Source organism: Hippocampus guttulatus, chromosome 9 (assembly GCF_054856545.1).
Source record: "Hippocampus guttulatus isolate MCC_2025c chromosome 9, RoL_Hgut_1.0, whole genome shotgun sequence".
NCBI classification, from domain to species: Eukaryota; Metazoa; Chordata; class Actinopteri; order Syngnathiformes; family Syngnathidae; genus Hippocampus; species Hippocampus guttulatus.
Genome location: NC_141269.1, coordinates 9,996,955 through 10,019,450, shown reverse-complemented (window position 1 = coordinate 10,019,450; position 22,496 = coordinate 9,996,955). Strand labels below are relative to the sequence as shown.

Sequence of the window (22,496 nt, the reverse complement as noted above, 5' to 3'; positions counted from 1 at the left end):
GTAGTCATTTTGATCAAGGTCATCTCAACTATCTATAGAATGCAAGCAAAATGGATATAAATTACGGTCACATAATTCTGTTGAGCGGCACTGGGGTTGACAGGTTAGCACGTCCACCTCACAGTGCGGAGATGCAGGGTTCGATTCCGGCTCTGCCTGTGTGGGTTTTCTCCGGGTACTCGGTTTCCTCCCGCATTCCAAAAACACGCATGGTAGGTTGATGGAACACTCTAAATTAACCCTAGGTGTGATTGTAAGCCCGAATAGTTGTTTGTCTCTGTGTGCCCTGTGATTGGCTGGCAACCAGTTCAGGGTGTATCCCGCCTACTGCCCGGACACAGCTGGGATAGGCTCCAAACCGCATGCGACCCAAGTGAGGATAAGCGGATTCGAAAATGGATGGATGGATTGTAATAAGTGATACTGTATATTAATATAGGCAATAATACTTATGAATTAAAGGTTACGTGAAACAGTTGGTGGAATTTATTTCATAGCTATAAATTATGGCACATGGTAAAATCAATATTGAATGAGGAATTATAGTTCAAACTTAAAAACAAAAAAAAAAAAGATTCTTATGGTCGGAAAAAAAATTCCAAAGTACATTTTAGGAAACATAAAGCCATCTCTGGTTAAAATTTGCTGTAGACCACTGTTATTGAACAGACTGGCATCATGGCCAACACAAGCTTCCTCTGCACTTTACCAGGTACTACGAAACAGGCAGCATTCGGCCAGGTGTCATCGGAGGATCCAAACCAAAGGTTGCTACGCCCAAAGTGGTTGACAAGATTGCCGATTACAAACGCCAAAACCCCACCATGTTTGCCTGGGAGATCCGGGACAGGCTCCTGGCCGAGAGAGTGTGCGACAACGACAGCGTGCCCAGCGTCAGCTCCATCAACAGGTACCAATGTTCTGATCAGTGTTTGCGTGTAGCAACTTTACATTGGAAGGTAGTAACTCTCGTGCCAATGACAGTATAGCAATGAGTGTCACGCAGTGTGCTGTGTCGATATATTTCTGGGACGACGGTAAGCCTAGTTAAGAGCCCCCAGGCCTCTCCATATGTATGAAGTGGCTGCAGCTCAGTGGTTCAACGCGATGATACAATGACAAGGCTCTCTCTTGAGCATGAACGGAGCCACCAAAGAGGGAGGGACAGTGAAATAGGAGAGAGAAGCAGTGCAGACAAAAGGGAGGAATAAGGGGAATACTGGACACAAAAGAAGAAGGGGAGAAAGGGAACGGGAGGGAAGGGAAGATGGGGACAGGATGGAGAGGAGTTAGGGAGGAAAGGAAAAGAAAGGCGAGGAAAGAGGAAGAAAGGGACTTGCATGAGCAGCCAAGCAGGAAGTGTGAGGCCCCTCTGCCATGTCGGCCGGCCGCAAGCCTCTCCGCGCACGCACGCACGCACACTTGCATGCTTACACACCGCGTGGCTCCCACGACGATCTTGTTCTCATGTCCTTGATGCATCCCTCTTTCTTTCGCACACACAAGAAATGACCACTTCTCACACATGAATGTCTGCTCTCTCCTGTAGGATCATTCGGACCAAGGTTCAGCAGCCACCGGGCCAAACGGGCTCGGTAGCGGCTCACAACTTAGGTAGGCACCTGACTCGCTTGTCGAAGCACATTTTACAGCAGCACTGATATGAACTTTAAAACTCAAGATAATCTTGCATTCAAGCGAAACCCTTGAATGCATCACTTTCTATTTTAATGAGTGTTTCGGTGGCATAATGGTTGCCATTACATGGCACAAACGTGTAATCAACAGAACGCGCAACATCACAAGGGCCTTTTTCATTGAGGATTTGGACAATCTTAATGTGAACAAGGTCTCGTTTGTTGATTAATATGATAATTGATTAGTTGTCAATTAATTGATTCATTGTTGCACCTCTAATCTATACAGTATTTTAGCGAGCTCCATTGACGTACACTCAAATGGATGCAGCCAAATAAAATTCGGTCATTAGGACAACGAACGATTCAAGATTAAATCTTTGGTCTAATCTTTGATTTTTGAGAAATTAAAGTAACATTACCTGTGATACTTGTCGTTTCTCAATTATTGTCTTTATACCGCATAAAAGTTGAGTCATGATGAAAATTAAATCGTAATATCACGTTATCATGTCAAATCATGTCAAATAAATATGAGAGCCTTTCTTTGCCCCCCTCATCACTTTCGCACTTTCAAGCACCGGATTGTGTTTTGGTGTCTCTCATATCTTCATAATCACACATCATCTATTAATCTAAATTAATTTCAGATGCATGGCTTCCCGGCTCTTCCTCTTACACACGCACACACACACACGCACACACACACACACACACACACACACAGATACACACTTACTCACACGCTCGCAGATTATCCAGATAAATGGGTCCCACTCCCAGGCAGAAAATTGAACGTTTGGATTTGCAGAATAAAAGCATTACATTCAGATTTAAAAAAAAAACAGTGGAGATGAAAAGGAAGGAAAATCAGATAATTGAAGTGCTAAATCAACTGATAGGAAAAGGTAGGATATGCATTCATTATCATCTTCCCGTTGTTGGCGAAGGTGTAACAGAGTGGAGGGAGGAGCGGGGCGTCTAGATCCTCGGGGATTGGTGTGTGTGTGTGTGTGTAGGTGTGTGTTTTAAAACTTCCTCTTCTAGTTCTTGTTCTTCTGTGTTGTTGGGGAAGGGAAGTGGGGGAGGGGGGGGTCTGCTGGGAGGGAGGATTAGGATGTCTTCCTTCTCACCTTTATGTCCCTCATGGGATACCAGACTGTCACTCAGCCCCTCGCTTGCTTATAAGGGCACAGATAAGGAGACCAGGCATGAGTGACTGGATGTTGTTAATGTGTGTGCGTGTCTAAAGCAATGACAAGTATGTTTTTGCCGTGTCGCCTGACGAAGAACTCGTCCCCCTCAGGGTCCCCGAGGGTGGGTGAGACTAAAGAAAGAGACAAATACTGACGGTCCCATCCCCCACTGAGACTTTTTCTTGCTTCTGGTTAGTCTTCATGGCCATGTTCACTAGGCAAAGTGTGTTTGGAGACAGAGGCATAAGATTAAAACAGTGTCTTGTCACAAGTCACAGATGTTGACAAGGAATGGCAAACATGAGATTATACTCGTGCTTTGAGATACGAGTAACACAACTACTAGAGTTTTTAGCGATATGCGTTGTGAGCAACAATTTGAGACTCAATTCTCATTTGAAGTTTACTGTCAAACTAAACATAAAACAAAGAGACGCAGTCCTTGCTTGGCATGCCGAAAAGAGAAACTGATTTGCTGGAGCCCATGCAGGAGGTCAAATTACATTTATAAGAACTTTATATAGACCCACACACAACAAAAAGCGAGCCGGTAATATATTGGATGACCCGGAAGCTGTTAGCCCGCCAGCTAGCAGGTGGCTATTGCCTTTCATCGCAGCAAGGACAAGCCCCACAACGACACCATGGAATATATTCCAGCCATTGGAGGCTTTAAGTGTATTTATATAAGATGTACTTTTCCCGTTTTAATTTAAAAGGACGTGTCCCAGCCACCGTCTGTATAAACAAATTTGAGTGACAGTTGAAAGACACGCCCACAGTGCCAGAGGTCTGTGAGACTATTCACTAAACAAGGACTTCAAACTATTTCATGACATCACCGCACAATTAAGACAACACACTTTGGGGGGAGGGGTGGTATCTTAGATCTCAGAATGACAGACTGCTAACAAATGCAACTTTCTTTGCCTTCAGCCACATCAGTGTCCGCGACACAGGTCTCTGCGGTGACCAGCGACTCTGCCGGCTCTTCGTACTCCATCAGCGGCATTCTGGGTATCAGCTCAGCTGCTGATGTTGGGAAAAGGAAGAGAGATGAAGGTGGGTTGAAGAGAGAATCTCTTCGCATGTAAGTTTATATGTTTACTCCCCTCCTTTGTGTTCATTTTATACTTACTTATTCTGCTCACACATTTATTTTCACAAGTGAACAACAAACATAAACCCATTACAGATAGCCTCAGGATCGCCCTCATTTCCTTTCCAGTATGGAAATCCCAGTTGGGAATAGCCGTGCACATGACGATCAATGACAGATGTGTGTGCACATGCAACACCTGAACACAACACCAAATATCTTCATTCACAAACCCTGCTGGAAAGCCATTTAACAGGAAGTTTATTCATACGCTATCGATCCCAATCGTTTTCACTGTTGTATGTCTGTCAATGGTGGTGGGAGCCTGTGTGAATGTGTTCACATACTGTAAATATGACTGTATGTTAATGAGTACGTGTGTATGTGGTTCTGTCAGAGGCATTAAAAAGTCATCACACAGAAAGACTCCTACGGTAAATGAGACAGGACCAGATGTCTGAACAGGGGGTTTCGAGGGTTGGCGAAAACCACTGGGGGCTGCCATCCAAACCAACCCCCCCTCCTCCACACCACACACTGGTGAAATATTAGGTACACTTGCATAATGTAATGAGGTTCAAAACTACGGGTGTATCTAAAATTCAGCCTTGGGAGAAATAATTTCGATTTACACTGTCAGTTAGGTATCAATTTCAGAATCATTTCATTTTGATTTTGTTTCTTTGATGTACCTTCATAGTGTAACTAAAACACACCTCCACGTGAAGTAGTGCAGTTACTGTACATCACTGCCAAATGCAGCTACAATAATCACTGTATTTCCCATATCTGTTTGTGTCATTCAAACGTTATTAGCATTGTAAAGGCAGATTTTACAACTCATGTATTCGACCTATGGTGGCACGGTGTTGGACTGGTGAGCACGTCCGCCTCATACCGCAGAGGTGCAGAGTTTGATTCCGCCTCTGGCCTTCCTGTATGGATTTTCCATGTTCTCCCCATGCATGTGTGGGTTTTCTCTGGGTACTCTGGTTTCCTCCCACATTCCAAAAACATGCATGGCAGGTTAATGGAACACTCTAAATTATCCCGAGGTGTGAGTGTGAGCACGAAAGGTTGTTCGTCTCTGTGTGCCCTGCGATTGGCTGGCAACCAGTCTGAAGACAACCGGGATAGACTCCAGCACCCTTGTCACCTTTGTGAGGATAAGCGGATCAGATAATGGATGGAGGGATGTATTAGACCTTGTTAGACTGTGCAGATGTACCTAATGTAGTGTCCATTTGTAAAACATTTCAGCAGACAACAAGAAAAGAGCCAGGTGAGGTTACAAGCTTGTTACGCATCAGCGAAAAGACACCGGACCACACACAGCTAAGAACCTAATCATGCCAAATAGCTGACCGCGTTCCTCAACCTTTTTTGTGTCAAGGACTGGTATCACATAAAGACCATGGCTTGAATTAAGTCAAAATTTGCATTTTGTGCCTCATGTAGACAAATTGAAAAGAAAATTGCAAACTGACGTACAAGTAGCACAACACGCTTACGTCATATACATGCAGCAAGTCAGAGGCGGAAGGCGGAAGACATTTCGCTGCCTAGCATTATAGTCCAGTTAAAACAGCAGACGAGGGCAAGTCGAAAAACGAGATGCCAAAAACACGTGATTAACGGTTACCGCTAGTTGACCTCAAACTTTAAATGCTAATGTGGAGTAGTAAAGACGACTTCTCAAATAGTCAACTAATTGGTTCAACGCCTCGTGAGCACTTGGATCTTGAACAAGTTAACTTGATTAATGAATAATGAGTTTTGGAAAAAGAAAGATACCCCCCCCCCCCCCCCCCCCAGTCCACTAATTATCATCATATTGTGTTCACACTGTTTCAGTTTGGCATGCTGTCAAACAGGCATCATTTACAGGGAGCAGAGCCATCCTCATTATGGTACCAGTGAATTTCTGTGCTATTTTTGAGCTGACAAGTCCAAATATCTGCAGTGGAAATGACCCATAATTGGGATCATTTAGTTGGAGACTGTATTTCTTTGACTTGAATAATAAATGTCATGTTGTATGGATAAACTATTATGCGTGCCCTCGCAACGATGGCAGAGCCTCAAATACGAGTGCTGTAATCTAATTTGGAGCGTGATTGTTCCACACTGTTCTTTATGTGTAGCACACTGATTGTTTGACAGAACTTTCTCATTCAAATTTCACTGAAGCATCCAGAAAGCGTAACTTGCATTGCATCATCTCAATCGTGCATGCGCCATCAGCCCCGCTGCAGCGGAGGTCTGCCTGTTTGACTCGGTGGTCTAATTAACAGCATTGCTAATCACAGCTTCCATTAGAGCAACCCCCGCCGGATAATGACACACAGGCACAGCGAGGGGCGACAGGAGGAACAGCATGCGGCGACATGGATAGACATAGACAAACGCAAACAGGACACAATTATTTCATCTTGGACCCATATGTTGGCCCAGGGAGACATTTGAATTTATAGTGTATGAATGAAGACCCGCTATTCAGCAATAACAATACTTAAGAAAAAGAAATCGTATTAAAGTGCCGTTTGCACAAGACTGGATTTAGCTGAAAATCTTGTTTACCAACTGCATTTGTGGAACGGCAAAAATAAATTACCGTATTTCTCTGCTTGTGAGTCACACTTTTTTTTTTTTTTAAGTTTGGCTGGTCCTGCAACTTATACTCAAATTAAAATGAAAGCTTGCACTGGCACCCCAAATTCCCCTTTTCCTAATCATGTTGATTTTCTTCTGGTGGTTGCCAAATACTTGAGGTGCAATACCGCCCGGTTGTCACCTTCTTTAGAATGCTAAAGAACAGAGGTGGGTATTGTCAGTCCAAATCGCTATGATGCTCAACGTCTTGTCCACAGCCCCCCCATGAATTTGACAGTGAGATAAACTTGTGTTCAGGAAAGTTATTTTTCTGTTGTTTGTATTCTCAAAGTTAATATGCACCTGCTACTTCTGCACACATCTGCCACAAGAAAGAAAGTTGTGTGTGTGGGGGGGGGGCGTGGGTGGGTAAAGCCCTGTGATGACCTGTGCCCCCCAACCAAAGCAAGGGGAAGTAAAGGTTAGGGAAGGGGGATTTGGGTGATGGGGGACAGAATGTAGATGAATGGATTGAATGGAAGAACTTGACTTGTGGGGATAAAAGGGGACTATTGTTTCTTGACCTATTATCTTGCAAGGTGTGTGCGCGTGTTGTTGTTACTGTTGTTGTTTTTATTGGGACACTTGGTACTGTTTAACTATATGAGAAAAAAAACATCCAGGCTTTGCTTAAAACAAAACTTTAAACAAAATCATTTCACTCGGATTATTAAACCAGCATGCCAAATTGACCTTTGAACCCCCTGTGCATCCACTGTGACACGTAACAGCTTACCGGATAAAAAGATGCTGGGAATGAGCATGAGGCGGTGCAGTCAAGAGGGGAGGGTGGAGGAGAAGAGGGAGGGAGTCTCTGCCCTTCACCCAGAGTTCCTCAAGTCTCTCCCCCCCCCAAAAAAGAACAACCTTTGATCACTGGAGTTTAGAAAGGACATACACACTCACATGCATAGGCTAGCACCATGAGGTCACATTCACAGCATTTTTTTTGCAATCTATGTGTGCCATCATCAGGTGTGTCTTGGAAAATTACCCCGTTTCACTTAATTGGCCCAAAAATTATTTAAGATCTCTGTGTGTCTTTCTTCAATTCCCGTAAGTATATCAGCTTTGTGTTCAGCTAGACAGGTCCAGATGTTACACAGAATATGGTTGCTTTAAGCTTAAGATGGTAACTTGCTGCCGTTTAGTTTGGTGTCTGCAAAGGTGTGGAAGAATAAAAACTATTAGACTGGGTGTTGTCACATTCATTAAACTTAAAACAAATATTTCATCCTTCAGCAGCACGCATAGAGGCCCTCACACATACAAACTTTGTTCTCCGGTGGATTTCCCCGTGTTCTTCGCAGCACTCAGGTCAGAGTTCACACATAAGAAGGAATAGCTGTCTCAAGACATGCCGGTAACATGGCAACTATCCTCCAAAACGGAACTATTATCTACATAGTAATTTGTATTTTGTTTGGTATTAACCTCTCTGTTACGCTGACCACACTGATACTTCAGTGTCCGGAAGAAGTTACTAGTAACTTCTTACCTGGTATGAGGAGTTCTGATTGTGCATGATGCAAGTATGTTACAAATTCACCGCTGAGCATTTCTGATGTCTAGTAATGTAAGACGCAAAATCTGATGCCGCGTTACGTCAAATGGACGCGATAGGAACAGATATGAAATGACATGATCACCAATACGGCTGCACCTGCAATGCTCTGTGAGTCACACTGAGGATAATACATTTGAACATTAGATTTTACACATCATATTGGAAGGAGAGCATTCTGTTTTCATATCTTCAAGGTACCGATAAACGTCTTTACAATGTGATGAGGTGTCGTAATTTTAATGTACTCGCGTATAATACGCTCCTTTGATTACGCACGGTATACTTGAGAAATTCCGGGACACATATACTGGACATTTTTGTTTGTAGGTGCGCAGTGAAATTTTTCTTGCGTAAAATATTCGTCAAGTGCATTTCTTGCAAACACAAACACATACGCATGAACACACGCACACATCCACTCGCACGATACTGAAAAAGTCCAACAGGTGACCTCTCTTCCTGCGCGTATTCTATTTTGATGGGATGTTAAAAAAAATGTCAACAGCGGGTCAAAAGGACGATGGAGGGAGGAAGAGAGGGAAAGCAGGCGGAAGAGAGAGGAAAAAGGCAGAGGAGAGAACAATAATGGCTCATTGTTTGTTTTGTTCTGCTCTGAAGAAGAGGGAAGAGAAACACTTCCCTTCTGAGACGGACTCCCAGAGATAGAGGCAGCTGTGTGTGTATGTGTGTGTGCGTGTCCAGCGGTGAATAGGATTTAACCCGTCACGGCAATGAGTTTCTTTACCCATCCATGGATACAATGAAACCAGCCGGATATCAGGCTCCGCACCCGCCCATCCAGCCACACGGACACAGAAACACTTCGACGCGCGCACACACACACACACACAACATCCAGACGAGTGGACAATATTGATCATCATAAATACAAAAGCTTCGTTCTTACTTGTAGTTTGTGTTGTTTCTCCAAGCTCTCCCTTTTGTCTGGTGCTTTGTGGTTGCATAATCTGGGCAAGCCTGGGTCCGACTTTTGAGAGTGTCTATTTGTATGTGTCCGTGTGAGGGAGTGACGGAGAGACGGCAAAAAGCAATAAGATGGCTGAAATGGTGCCATCAGAGCTACATGATTGATCAATTTAATTCCATCATGGGGACCGGCCGACAGGATTAAATGGGTCACTGTGGGTTACCAGGCTGAAGCATCATACTGGCTTTATCTCCAGCCTGATTGGTCTGTCACCACAAGAGACCCGCGGACCTTACACCCACATGGCAGCAGCCGTGTGTGCACACTCGCTTGTGTGGGTTATGGGGAGAAGCAGAGAAAGAGAGATTATGATCAAGGACTGTGTTTGTCAGAGTAGATGAAAGGTTTTGTGTCCTGAAGGTATGGCAACTTCTTTTTTTTCTTTCCAGGCGCACTATATGTTGAGGGTGAGCCGCCAAGAATGATACCGACACAGGGTTGTGTCTGTTCGACCTCAAGACTGACCCTTGATATCGCGCAGTTCACACACTGAGAGTTAATCTCAAAATGTTTGGCGTTGGCTTCTGAAGGCTTCAAAACGATACGGTTGCTCTTCGGCAAAACTGGTCGAGACTGAATCAACTGTGCCTCCATGCACTGCATTTTGACTCAATCATGGCATCGGGATAGAAGAACAAATCGTATGTAGCCACCGTGTTTCGAAATATGATGATAAGAGCAAGGGTGACGGTACTCAACATATTCAGGAAAGATTCATGATAATCGAGAAGTTAAACACAAAAGGAACAAGATGGCCACTCCGTTAAGTCCAGACCTGAACAAGAAAGTATGTCGTTTGACTCCTTTTATGTAAATAAATAAATACATAAATAAATAAAACAAAGAAATGAATGATGATGTGCTTGACTCTGATGCAAGCAAAGACGAACCTTTATCCCAAAATGTGAAGTTTTTTAAAATGTGTCACTTCCCTTCAACGTTTCACGGAGATTGTTCATGTTGTTTTTGCAGAATCTGGCTAGCCCACTAACCGACAAACAGCAATGAAAACATTGCCTTTCGACTTGCGTAAATCATTTTTACTCATTTGGACCTACGTGTTTCATATGTACTTTAGACTTAAAGTCAGGATTGGAAAGACTGGCTTTGCGACAGCGCCTGCACTGAGAGTTTAGTGTTTTCGTCAGCGGTGGTAGAAGCAGGCTTTTGCACATTCTACCAAGCGTTGGAGCCGTGGTGCCACACGGCAATTTTGCAACGCTGCTCTAATCTTGATCGGCGAGCCATATATGGGCGAGGCAATGATACAAAAACTACAAAGCTGCCAAATGCTGATGATAGAGAGGGTATCGTGACTTTGGAGACATCCTGGAATGTCACTAATATCCCCCATATTTACATATTTTAGCGTTCACCGTCATGAATGTGTGGTTAGCATAACCAATAGAAAACGACGGCCAGAAAATGTTTCTCTCATTGACTCTTCTTTTCTTTTTTTTTTTTTACAACACAAAACTCAATTGTTATTCTTCTAGATCAGGCTGCCCAAATGCATTTTCAATCTAAATCAAAGAAAGAAATATTTGACGGTCCCTGAGCCCTCTTCACTGCCTGTCTGTCATATCCCCACTGAACAAACACACTCACACACAGTGACCGCAGGACTAAAATAGGCTCTCAGGAGCAGTTTGGAGCAATGAATTGGCTCTATAGCGGAGGGGATTTTCACCCTCATCCCCACCTTTCCCCCTTTTCTCTTTATCTATTTCTCTGGTTCTCCCTTTTCATTTGCGGGCTGTGACTTTTCAGAGTTCTTATAATTGTCTCGTTCGGTCCTTCAGCCTTGCGGTAACTGCACGATACGAGAGCTCACTGTCTAATACTGATACCGCGGCAATATAAATTTTGGCGTCGGGGTGTGTATGGCTGATGCGACCAGAATGATGGAGAGAAAAGAGAGGGGGCGTGCTGCTGAGAGATCAAAACGGAGAGACAGCATATGCTTGGTAATAGCTTGCATTTGTATAGCGTTGGCTTGCAGTCTCCACAATCTACGCTTTTTTAAATCATCCCGCTGAGGTTCATTTAATTCTTTTGCAGAGATTTACTATATCTGCCACCTCTCTCTGCTGCCGGCCTCCTTCAAGGCGGATAATCTGATATCCAACACTTGAACCACTAACACCCTACTCATATTCGTCTAGAATTCCTCCCTGTGAATAGCCTCCGTCTGCCACGGTCCTCAACATCGACATATCCTCCATCCCTTTTAGGTGTGCAGGAGTCGCCGCTGGCCAATGGGCACAGCCACAACGGGCGGGACTTCCTCAGGAAGCAGATGAGAGGGGAGCTGTTCTCGCCGCAGCAGATCGAGGTATTGGACCGCCTGTTTGACAGACAGCCATCCTGTCCAATCCAATCCAGCTCTGACCTCTATGCGAGCCCAGACCCTGGCAAGGTAAGGGCGTGGCACAGTGCAGAGTTTGGGGGGCAGGTCAGGCAAGGGCCAGATCTTTTTTTTGGCTCGTTGGTCAACTATGGGAACCAATAATAGATTCATTCATGTTTTAATATTGCTAATTGTATAGTGCTGAGAATGTTGGGATGCATTTCACCCGACACAAACAACATAATTCTTAAAAATTCATCGATTATCATCCCCATCTTGAATTCTGATTGCTTGAAAAGAGAAACAGCGATTTCAACGATATGTCGATGGTTGACACCAGCACTTAGGATTCTGAAGGCGTTGGGCAATTAATATGCGCATGACAAGGCATCAAAGCTGAAATCTGATTGGAGCTTTTGCTTCGGATGAATGGAGTTCAATAATTAATCGAATAGAGACAATGCATGGCCAACAGAAATTCTTTCAGACCATATGACACTTTTTATCAGTTGCCACATGATTGGATGTCATTCCTCCGTGAGTGTCAGACAAAACGTTTGCAATTTCAAATGAAATAACTGCCATAACCAGCTATACCCTCATCACCTTAACGTTATTGGCTGGCTAACGTAATTCCACTGAAGATGTTAATTAGCTGGCTCTCAGTTACTGACTGTTACTTTTAGCAGTGAGTTTCGTGCGGATGCGTCTTGGGAATCTTCAGCACGGAGCATAGACAAAAAGGTGCGCCTGCTGCATCGTGTCGTTGCATTTAAATTGACCTCACGCCCTTTGCCGGCCGTACAATAATGTAAATGTGAATGGAAGGGACAGGTGTAATAACAGAACAACAAGAAGCTAGCATTTATATTCCATCCGATGCTTCTCAAGCGCGCTCCTTAGGTTGATATTAAGGAAATAAGTTTGCCAAAGTCGCAAAATGACAATTATTATTGCCCCACCTTCAAATACATGCCTCTTTCACGTTTGTTGATTTGAGCAGTGTCAAGGGCAAGAGAGCAAACACACCGGTAGGGTCATGGCATGCAGAAACACAGATCGGCTGCAGCCTTAGACCTTAAGGGCAGAGTTGGCCTTTTTAGCCCATTCATTTTGTTTTGACCAACATGGGGAGTGGAGTGGCACAGGGCGAGAGGTCGACAGGGATTGGCTGAAGTAGCTCTATAGACTTCAAGTCAAGAGTATAATACCCATGATTCATAGGTCAATGTCCTCTGTGAGCTAAGTCAAGCCACTGAGGTCTGGTGGCAGACAGGGGTGTTAAATGCGGGGTCGCCTCGGGGTCAGACTGGCTTTAGCAGCTGCATTGTGATTACAAAGAGGTGCAAGTGCACGCGCACACACACATTGACGTTTACATTCCGATCTGTCCTTCTACCTCCGCTCCCCCTTCCATCATCTGGTCTAGTCAACTAAAATGCCCCCCCACATCCCTCTTCACATTTTCCCAGCCTGAATTTCCCAGAGGGGATGATTGACAGTCATATGCTTAACACTGACAGCCACAGCTCAGCCTCTTTGAGATTTTTGTCTGTGCATGTATATGTGTGTGTGTGTGTGTGTGTGTGTGTGTGTGTGTGTGTGTGGTCAAGGAGGGTCATGTTGGATTGTGACAGACCTTGCTAAAAGATGCCAAGAAGACTTCGGACCTGTTGTTGATAAGTGTGTGTGTGTGTGTGTGTGTGTGTATGTGTGTGTGTGTGAGTGCTTGTATTTCTATCTTTGTGGGGACCGATTTGAATCTGTGCATAGTTGAATATAAATGGGGTATAGTTAGCCTACATTTTGAGTTTGGGATTTTAGTGTGACCTTGCAATGGAATGAGCTGCCAGTTTGATACAAACTTCTGAAACGACAAATTTGTCTAAATAATAATGACCCATTTGTTAATTTTCAATGATGAATACAATACACTACACCATTATTTATACAACAATTCACAACAGCTGCAGTTGTGACAAATGAGGTTCATATTTGTGAAGAATTATTTTCTCAAAATAATAAGCATATACTTATACTTTTCATACAACAAGGCAGGAACCGTAAATATCAATATGCAATACTTCATTTCTACAAATCTGTGTTTACATTTTCAAATGATCACTTGGAGAAAATTACTAGAAAAATCACCATATCCCATCACTGGTGAGCTATTTTTAGAACAGGCACCTGAGCTATTCATGTGGTTATTGGGGGCTTCATGTTTGTGGGTGCAAGGCGGAAGGTGTGTCTGCATGTGTGCTTGTCAGACAGAGTTCATTTGAATTTCCCTTCAATCACTTCCCATTAGTCAGGTGATAAATCAGCTCAGATCATGGCACCTCCTACCCATCCATACCACGCCGGGTCCCAATGCCTGTTCCCGTTTCCAAAAAGAGAACGACAAAACGTTTTGTTTCTTTTCTCTCATGCTTTCCATCTGGAAAGATGAAAAAATGAGTGTCACATTTCAGTTGTTTAAATTTTGAGCAGTTAATCAAAAACATCAAAATGGCAGTGTGCCCTTTTAACTACTTTCAAAATAGATTATTCTAGATTTCTAAGAAGAGTGTGAAAATGGAAAAAAACAACAACCCTTTTTGTTTTATGAACATGAAGCTATTAAAGTAAAATATATATTCATGAGGTGTTAGATATCAAACATATGTACTAATTTAAATAATACATTTTCCTTTACGATACAAGATCTGTATTAAAAAAAAAAGATCCTGTACAGATTCATTTCATTGAGGGGTACAAAATATTTTTTGTTTGTTTTTTTACCAATATTCATCTTGAATATTAAAAAAAAGTAAAAGTTAAAATATTTGGATACAAATCTTCTACATCTCATTCAGCATATGTACTTAACAAAGTGCTCCATAATATAAATCAAAATCTCGCAACTATTACAGTCCCTCTGCAGAATGGAGCCGAAATGCACATTCCCATGCAGCCCTGCTGTGCTCAATCTAAGCGCAGATGATTTCCTTCCTCACACTCCCTTTCTCAGGCCATCAGTGTGAATTGTATTTGTTTACAGTCAAGCCTTTTTCCATCAGCAGAACACAAGAATGTGCAGAGAGGGAGCGACAAAGACAGAGATTGAGAAATGCGCCGGGGCAATTTGGCGATTGGGGAAAAAGGGGAAATACCATTATGCAAATGCCCTACTGCAACATGGCAAGGTGCATGTGTGTGTGAGTGTGTGGTGGAGGGTCGGTTAAGGCTCATCACTTATTGATGTGAGATCTGATCTGGACCAAAGCATCACCTCGCTACCCGGAGAGAGCAATCGCTGAACAGCCACTGATGAGACAAAATGGCAAATAACCAAACATGTCACAGTGCTGTGATGAATTTTCTTTCGTTAGACTGTCAGCGGTGTTTGCCACCCCGCACTCTTTATTCAGTTTTGAAACATTGTGATGCTATTTAATCTTTTTTATGTTGACCCTCGAACCATTCATAGTACTGTAAATGTTCCACACTCACAAGCAGATCAGGAGCGACCCAAGTGGTGCCCACTGGCACCAGGTAGCCCTCAACGACCAAACGAGTAACCTGCAGGCCTGTTCTAAAATTAGTTTACCAGTGATTGAACATTTTGGTTTTGTAGGAATGCTGTAGAAGTGATCATTGGCGCCGCGAGAGTGGCTGCCTTTCCGGCAGCTCCTATATTTTGTTGTTCTACTTCTTCCTTTCATAACTTTGCTGCTGTGAATTGGGAATTTCTCCATTGCGAGACTAATAAAGGTTTTCTTATCTTTCTTTCTTATCTTATTTCAAAATATAAACACTGGCAGGGGATTGACAGAAATAAAGTGTTGCATATTGATATTCATTGGTTTCCTAATTATTGTGAGAAATTAACATGATTTGTGTCACCACATAAACAAATATCATTAATTATGAATATCATTCGTATTAGTAAAGGTATTTTCACTGAATTTGTATCAAACTGGTCACCCTTTACATTAAGGGTGGAGCAGAGTGAATTGAACAAAATACATGAAGAAAAAAAATACTTGCAGGAGTACACTGGAAAAACTAACTCAAATACATGAACAAAGTCCTGAAAACCACATGAAAAGCAAAGTAAGTAACAAACAACCTATGGCAGAAAACCCCCCAACATGACAGCAACACAATGATCTGACAAAGACTGACAGAACCCAGGGAACTAAATACAAGCAAAGTGACGAGACAACGAGAAACACCTGGGCAAGACACAAAGGGTTGAGCGAGCTGATTGGTTAAACACAAGGGACACGGATGACGAGAACAGGTGGAGACAAAAAGGGCCCATGAGGGAACAAAACCAAATGTAACCGAAACAAAAACAAAATCATAACAGTAGCTCTCAGTGTGAAAAAGTTGCTGCCCCGCTTTCTCCCTGCATTAGATAGATGACACTCAATCTAATTCCGATCTATAACAAGAATTGTCTCAAAGATTCGGCCTGAGAAAACGGGGTTAGGCAGGCTAAAGAAAGAGAGGCTCCTCTATTATCTATTTATTTTATTTTATTTTTTTACAAGTTCAAGCATTTTCCCCTTTAGTTCACACAGAGAGTGTGAATGTTATGACAAATTTGAAAGAAAAAAAAAGCAGGATTTTTGATTGCTACTTTGCTTGACTGTGCAGGAGTTACTGTATTATTTGGCGAGTGTATTCCATGCCAGCTGAAAAAAATGAGATCTCTCTCCAGGGTGCTGAAAGTCACTGCCGGTCAATCATCTCAAACTTTAGTCACTGACGTCACATCCATCAACTTCCTCTCCCTCGCCCAAAATCCGGTATGCCTCTGTTTTTCTATCATTCCACCATCTTGCCCCATGCAACCGCGCCCCCCTCCACCCACACCCTCAACCCCCAAATCCCCGCGCCGCCTCCACAGCTGCGTCCCTCCTCTTTGATGCGGGCTGATGGTGCCGTATGAGCGGCAGACTTGACAGCATTTACGGGGGCGAATGAGAATGATCCATCTTCCTTAGCAGGCCTGTCACCCTGCTGGCCAAACTTCATCATGGCCAATTACCACAGCAGTCCCCTTTTTCTCCACTGCTGCCTCTGCCCCCCCCCCCCCCCCCCCCATCTACATGGATACATGGACTCATTAGGCGCCATTATAATAAGACTGACGGTAGCCAAGAAATGAAGGGGGGGGGGGGTAACTCGGGATAATTGCCGGAATGAGACAATATACAGGTGTGATGTATGAATGCAGGGGATGGAGGTGAGGTGGGAGTCATTAAGAGTGGAAGCTTAAAATGTGCGTCAAGTCTTAAGAAGGAGAGACTGGGCGGGCAGGTGTGTGCGTGCGTGCGTGCAAGTGGTAAGCGCTTATTTGGCAGGTCACAGTCCAGTGGTTGTGTTGTGTGCTGACGAGCACAGAGGTGTTTAAGAGGTCACTGAGCACAAACACACGCTCACACTTATTTCGTACCCTCAAACAAATTCAGAGATATTAAAAGGGTCACTGCAAAGCGCTCACCTAATCACCGAAAGGAAGTTCTGATCGCTGTCGTTAGTGTCCGCAATCTGCAAACACACACAAAGACACACATAATACTTCTCCACTCAAACTGGAATGGGTTGTTGTCACAGTCCCAGCCACATGCAATAGACGAAATTAGGATAATAATAATTTGGGCCTGACCACGATGGATTTGTTGAGGCTTAGTTTTAAGAATATATCGTGAATAACATGTCTTTTTTGGTCCAATAATGCTTTCAACAACATAAATATGAATTACATGTACAACAGGAGGAATTCATGCAACAACAAAAAAAAAAGCATTAACTGATGAATGCATCTTTAGATTTAGGACATAAATAGTATACAAGCAACATAACAGGCTCTATTTCCTGGTGCATTTAGATTTTCATGCCGGAGCAAGCTGACTTGAGCATGTTTGGGAATTTGGTAGACCGTGCTGCACCTCGCTGGGCTTTTTTTTTTTGACACACCACCAGCGCACATGACAATTTGGTGGCTGAAAATAAAATAAAAAAACAAGTGTAAGTTGTGGTGCAAGTGGTGTAAAGCGATTTTAGTGTATTTCATCAAACTCCGTGATGGACGTCATCGAATTTCATTCAGAAACATAACTGCATGCATCGAACCCTCTGAATCATTGTAGGAATCAATCAATTGAATACAATATTATCATTATCGTCTTTAATATATTTGTACAACCACCCCTTGGCCGTGTTCCTTATAAACGTACTTTGCGTGCGTAGTTGTCCTGCATGGACTCCAGCCCTGTTGACCGTGTGTCTCTCCCGTTTACAGGGCGTTATAATTGGATAATCTGTGATGCTCGTTTATGCCGCTTATTAATTCAAAACAATTATACAATTATTCATATAAAATACAATGGAACAAAACCAATTATATTCCTTTCAAGAATATGCAGAAAAGTGGTTAAGATTGAATGACTGTTTGTGTTTTACGTGTTGTATTATTTTGTTATTAGGTTATTATGACTTCAAGAGTGGATGCCTTTCCAGCAGCTCCTATACTTTTGTTTTTTTTACATACTTCCTTTCATAACTATGCTGCTGTAAATTTGGAATTTCTCCATTGTGAGACGAAAAAAGGTTTTCTTATTCTTATCATCTTATTTTTATCTTGAACTTGAACCCCATCCTGTTTGAGAATGAAACTACTTTTTACTTCATCTGCTTCAGAATGAAATTACTTTTTACTTCAAAATTTCAACATGTTAAAGCATTAGATTTAATGCATATCATATATCAAATGGCTAGTTTTCTTTATTTCCTGTACTTGACCGACTACACTGACCCCTGTGTCCAAACGTATTACCAGTAACTGATGATAAATTGGTTCTGTGGGGTCAAGCACGGGTCAGGTTAAGGGGAATGTGACCATAGGCTGTCATTGTGTCTGCATTTTGCCAGATGCTGTCAGTGGCAGCTATGACTTAATAAGCAGTTGATGAAAACAATCGATTGGCGTATATGAAACGAGATATTCTAAAGGTGACGATCGATCGCTCTTCTTCACGATAGACCTGTAGAAATGTCTTTACTTGAGCTTTGTGTTAGCTGTGGTATACAGAATGAGTGTACTGTGTACTCCTGTACTGTGTGTGGGGGGGGGGGGGCGGGGGGGGGTCTGTGTGGGGAGGTGCGTGCAATAGAGATGGATGAAGAAAAACAGCAAGTTGATCCTGTGATTATAAACTGTTGGACTTGGTTGGAGAGTAAATCCTTGTCTTTGTAAACAGATCAATAGACACTCTGTTTTGTGTGTGTGTGTGTGTGTGTGTGTGAAAACATAAATTGAGTCCTGAAGAAGAAAGCAGTGTCATGCAGCAGGATCAAAACGCTGCATTAATACGTTCTACGTGTCTGGTCAGCAGATAAAGTCATAATGTTTTGAGATTCCTCCTCCACTTTCTGTTTCTACCCAGTCATCGGACTACTCCTCCATGGCCTCTCTCGCCAGTGGACTGGACGAGATGAAGAACAGTTTGGCCAATTCCGGCACTGGGGCAGAATTAGGACCCAGCGTGGCCGGCCCACAGTCTTATTCACTAGTTCCAGGTAAGGGAGATCAAGAAACACATGATAGATGTAAAAAGAAAGAAAGAAAGAAATGAAATAAATAAACATTTCCTGTTCATTATTTCGTAATTACGTTTCCTAATTTTAGGGCTGAGATGACAATAAGTGTGCCAATTGCCAGAGTAAATTCCTGTAAGCAATTTTTGTGGTTTGTCAGGCAGGCACATTTTCATGCTTTTTGATTCTTGTTTAATGATTGCTTGTTTCTAACCTGTTGTTTTCTTAATAATCAATTTGCATGTACCGTATTTGTTTGGCAACCTCTGCATTACGGTGTATTGTTTTTTCACACCAGGCCATAACATATTCCGATTAAACCTGACGATATTTCAGCATTTTTTTAGGACTATGACCAAGAAATGTGCAATAATGTATGGTGGAAAACTAGATACATGGGACCATGCAGATTGTTGCTATTGAGGAGGTAATGCAACGGATGTAACATAAACACGCCGTTGACTTCATTCTAATGTACAGCCTCAGTCTCTCTAATCCATTTACGAGATAGTCCACTTCCATATGCACTATGTGCTACATGTGCGTGTGTGTGTGTGTGTGTGTGTGTGTGCGCGCGCCCGTGCGTGTTCAATATGTTCGTGTGACAGGAGGACAATTTAGTTGTGCAAACACTATTAAATCTGTATATATGCACAAAAACCTTTCCTCGCAATGTTTTTCAATGATGCTTCAACCCCCAGTGCACCCGCTTAATCCACGTATTAGATGAAAAAATCAAGTCATTCATATACGCCAAATACTGTAATCCTTATAAAGTCTACTTGAGCAGCGCCGTGGGCTCCACACTTTGAAAGTGTTTTCAGGTCTATAAAGAGCTCAGTGCCTTCGATCTCCAGAGAGACATGCCTGAAGGAAATGATGGCAAGAAAGATGGACGGATAGAGGAGCGGTATAAAAGCTTGTCTCCATTTAGGGACACTGGGAGAAGCAGTTGTTAATTAAGAGTAGACCAGGGAGCGTTCGGACAAGGCTTCACTGCTCCCATCGGTAATGAGGGGAATCATAGAGCTGGGAATTTGGGATATCTGGGAATTGCTTCTTTTTGGCCGTCCAAAACCACAGAGGAATAATACCTGCCGCAGCAGAGACGGCGAAAAAAGAAATTTCCATTTCTGCTTATGCATGCGCACATTTCATATTCACACACACGTGTTTGGAATATTTTGCATTACATTCACGGACTGTCTTTTGACTCAGACTAGAGCTGCCTCTAGGGGGTGCGATGCCTGCGCCTTCGGTGCGGTGTTGACACATCCCGCGTGTTGCTACTCGTAAATTGATTTTGTGGTCTTTGATGTCTTATCAAATCTCAGGTGGGGTTTTATTTGGCTCTTGGTACTTGGGTACAGACACATCTGATGGTTTGCCATCAGTGGTGGTGACTTCAGCGCAAGCAGTGCGGATTGTCCATCTATATTTGTGCCATGCGGTGACCAGTCGTGGGTGTAGACTGCAATTTGCCTGAATTCAACTGAGACAGACCATAGCAAACCTGTGACCCTGAACAGAAGAAGCACTACAGAAAATGGACAGATGGATAGATTGATTTTGCTGCGTGTGGTAAATTCGTTCTCAATGCCGTTTGGCTGTTGCCGATGACCCGTCCGGAACTGAAATACTGACGGACTTGACTGGACTGATGATGCCTACGTCCGAAAATTAGTATTTCTTCTCAATGAAAATACTGAAGTCAATCTTTTCATGCACAAATAATGGTAACCTACATCCGGATTTTTTCTCAAGTGTTTTTTTTTTATTCGTCTTTTGGCAGGTAAAAAAAATAATGGCAACACACATAAGGGTCCATTGTAGTGGTTGATGCACAATTGTGACATTAAGATGAATTAATATGAGAGAAAATAACATTTGAATAGCTGTCCACTCTCGTAACTGTTGTCCCTGGAAGGGTTTAAGTAAAACGGAAACTAATCTGACTATAGTGCAATGTATCCAAAAGGTTGTTGTAGTAAATATGAAAGACTAAATAGAGTGTGTGACTGCCCGCCTCTCTTCATGGACCTTGCCTTGTGCACTGAGTGCAGAACAAGTCTTTCCTAAAGTGTTCCCGCAAATATGGAACATGAAAATTGTCAGTTTGAGTTGCGCGTCTCAATCGTTTTGTCCATATAAAGCACATGTGTTAGGGACTTGAGTTTATGAGCTCAGAGGAAACTTGTTGACATTGTGTTGACCTCTACGGCAAAGCTTTGGACAACAGATACATCAAGCGGCGCTGGCACAGATGCACACAGACACAAACAGGCGTAGACGCACACCTCCGAGGATCTGGCCCTGTCTGCCCCTTCTAAGTTGGGTTGCAGTGGGTCCATCTCGGCTCTGTTTCAACCTCTCTCCTTCCTCCCCCTCCTCTTGCCCTGTGCACTGACCCTTATCGGATGAGCAGCCCGCCTGAGCTAATGCCTCGCCGTCGCGTCAAACACTGAGAAAAACTTTACTACACGAAGACAGCAAAGATGAGGTGGAGAGGGACAGAGGAGAAAGGGATCAGGCAGAGTAAAAATGTACGTTGGGAAAGGTACTCCATCGACCCCGAAGGAAACGCTAGCATAGACAGTATCTGAATTGCATATTTGGTCCATATTTCATTTACTTTTTTTTTTTTTTTTGACAGCTTCATTAGTTCTCAATTCACTTTCAAAGTTCCGCCTCAACACTCATTATTCTGTTTTTGTTAAGACCTGGTGATATAATGGCTGGGACAATTTCGATGTGAAACCAGAATGGGACTCATTAAAATGAAGTCTGCTGCCGAGGTTCAACATGCCGAATTTAGATCAACACTTAATTGTCACCTGAATATGTCTGAGTTTTGTGATTAAAACAGCCATGCATTATAAAGTGTGAAGTTACAGTGAACTATATCAATTGTTTTTGCATTCGTCTTTGCTTAATAACAGACAGATGGGTATGAAAAATCTCTGGCGGACATTGCTGAGGGTCATCTTGTCTTAATCCTGTGAGTTTTGTATCTTTGTAACACCACGTCACGGGATGTTGTATTGGATTTTAATGAAACAAATATCTGCCTTTGGTGCAGAGTTTACCTTTGCGGTTGTAGAAGGAAAGAATGAAAGAATGAAAAAAAATCGCCTACCTAATGTATGGACACTTCTACATTGGCAACACAGAATGTTCAATTGCGCATTGTAACTGCCCCCCCCTTCCCTCTCTCTGATAATTATTGTGTTTTCCCCTTTCCCAAACACCTTCCTTTCTTCCCGTCTCCACCCTCCTCATCCTCTTCTTCCCAGCTAGTTGTGGTTAAGTGGAGAAGAAGTGAATGGGATTGATGGTGTTAGCATGTGAGCTGTTTATAATGATGATAAATGTGTATGCAGCAGGGTATTGATGCATGTAGGTGCGTTTGTGTAT

At 42.9% G+C, this 22,496-nt stretch overlaps 1 protein-coding gene across 1 annotated transcript in view; it reads left to right on the top strand.

The window, feature by feature from the left end:
* The window catches only part of pax5 (paired box 5), a 49,296-nt gene that overhangs the window by 14,787 nt on the left and 12,013 nt on the right, over positions 1–22,496 (top strand). Inside the window, exons 3-7 of the mRNA XM_086119162.1 lie at positions 713–910; positions 1,550–1,614; positions 3,770–3,895; positions 11,374–11,474; positions 18,932–19,064. Of these exons, the coding sequence (XP_085975288.1) occupies positions 713–910; positions 1,550–1,614; positions 3,770–3,895; positions 11,374–11,474; positions 18,932–19,064 (623 nt within the window). The remainder of the gene's footprint in view (positions 1–712; positions 911–1,549; positions 1,615–3,769; positions 3,896–11,373; positions 11,475–18,931; positions 19,065–22,496) is intronic.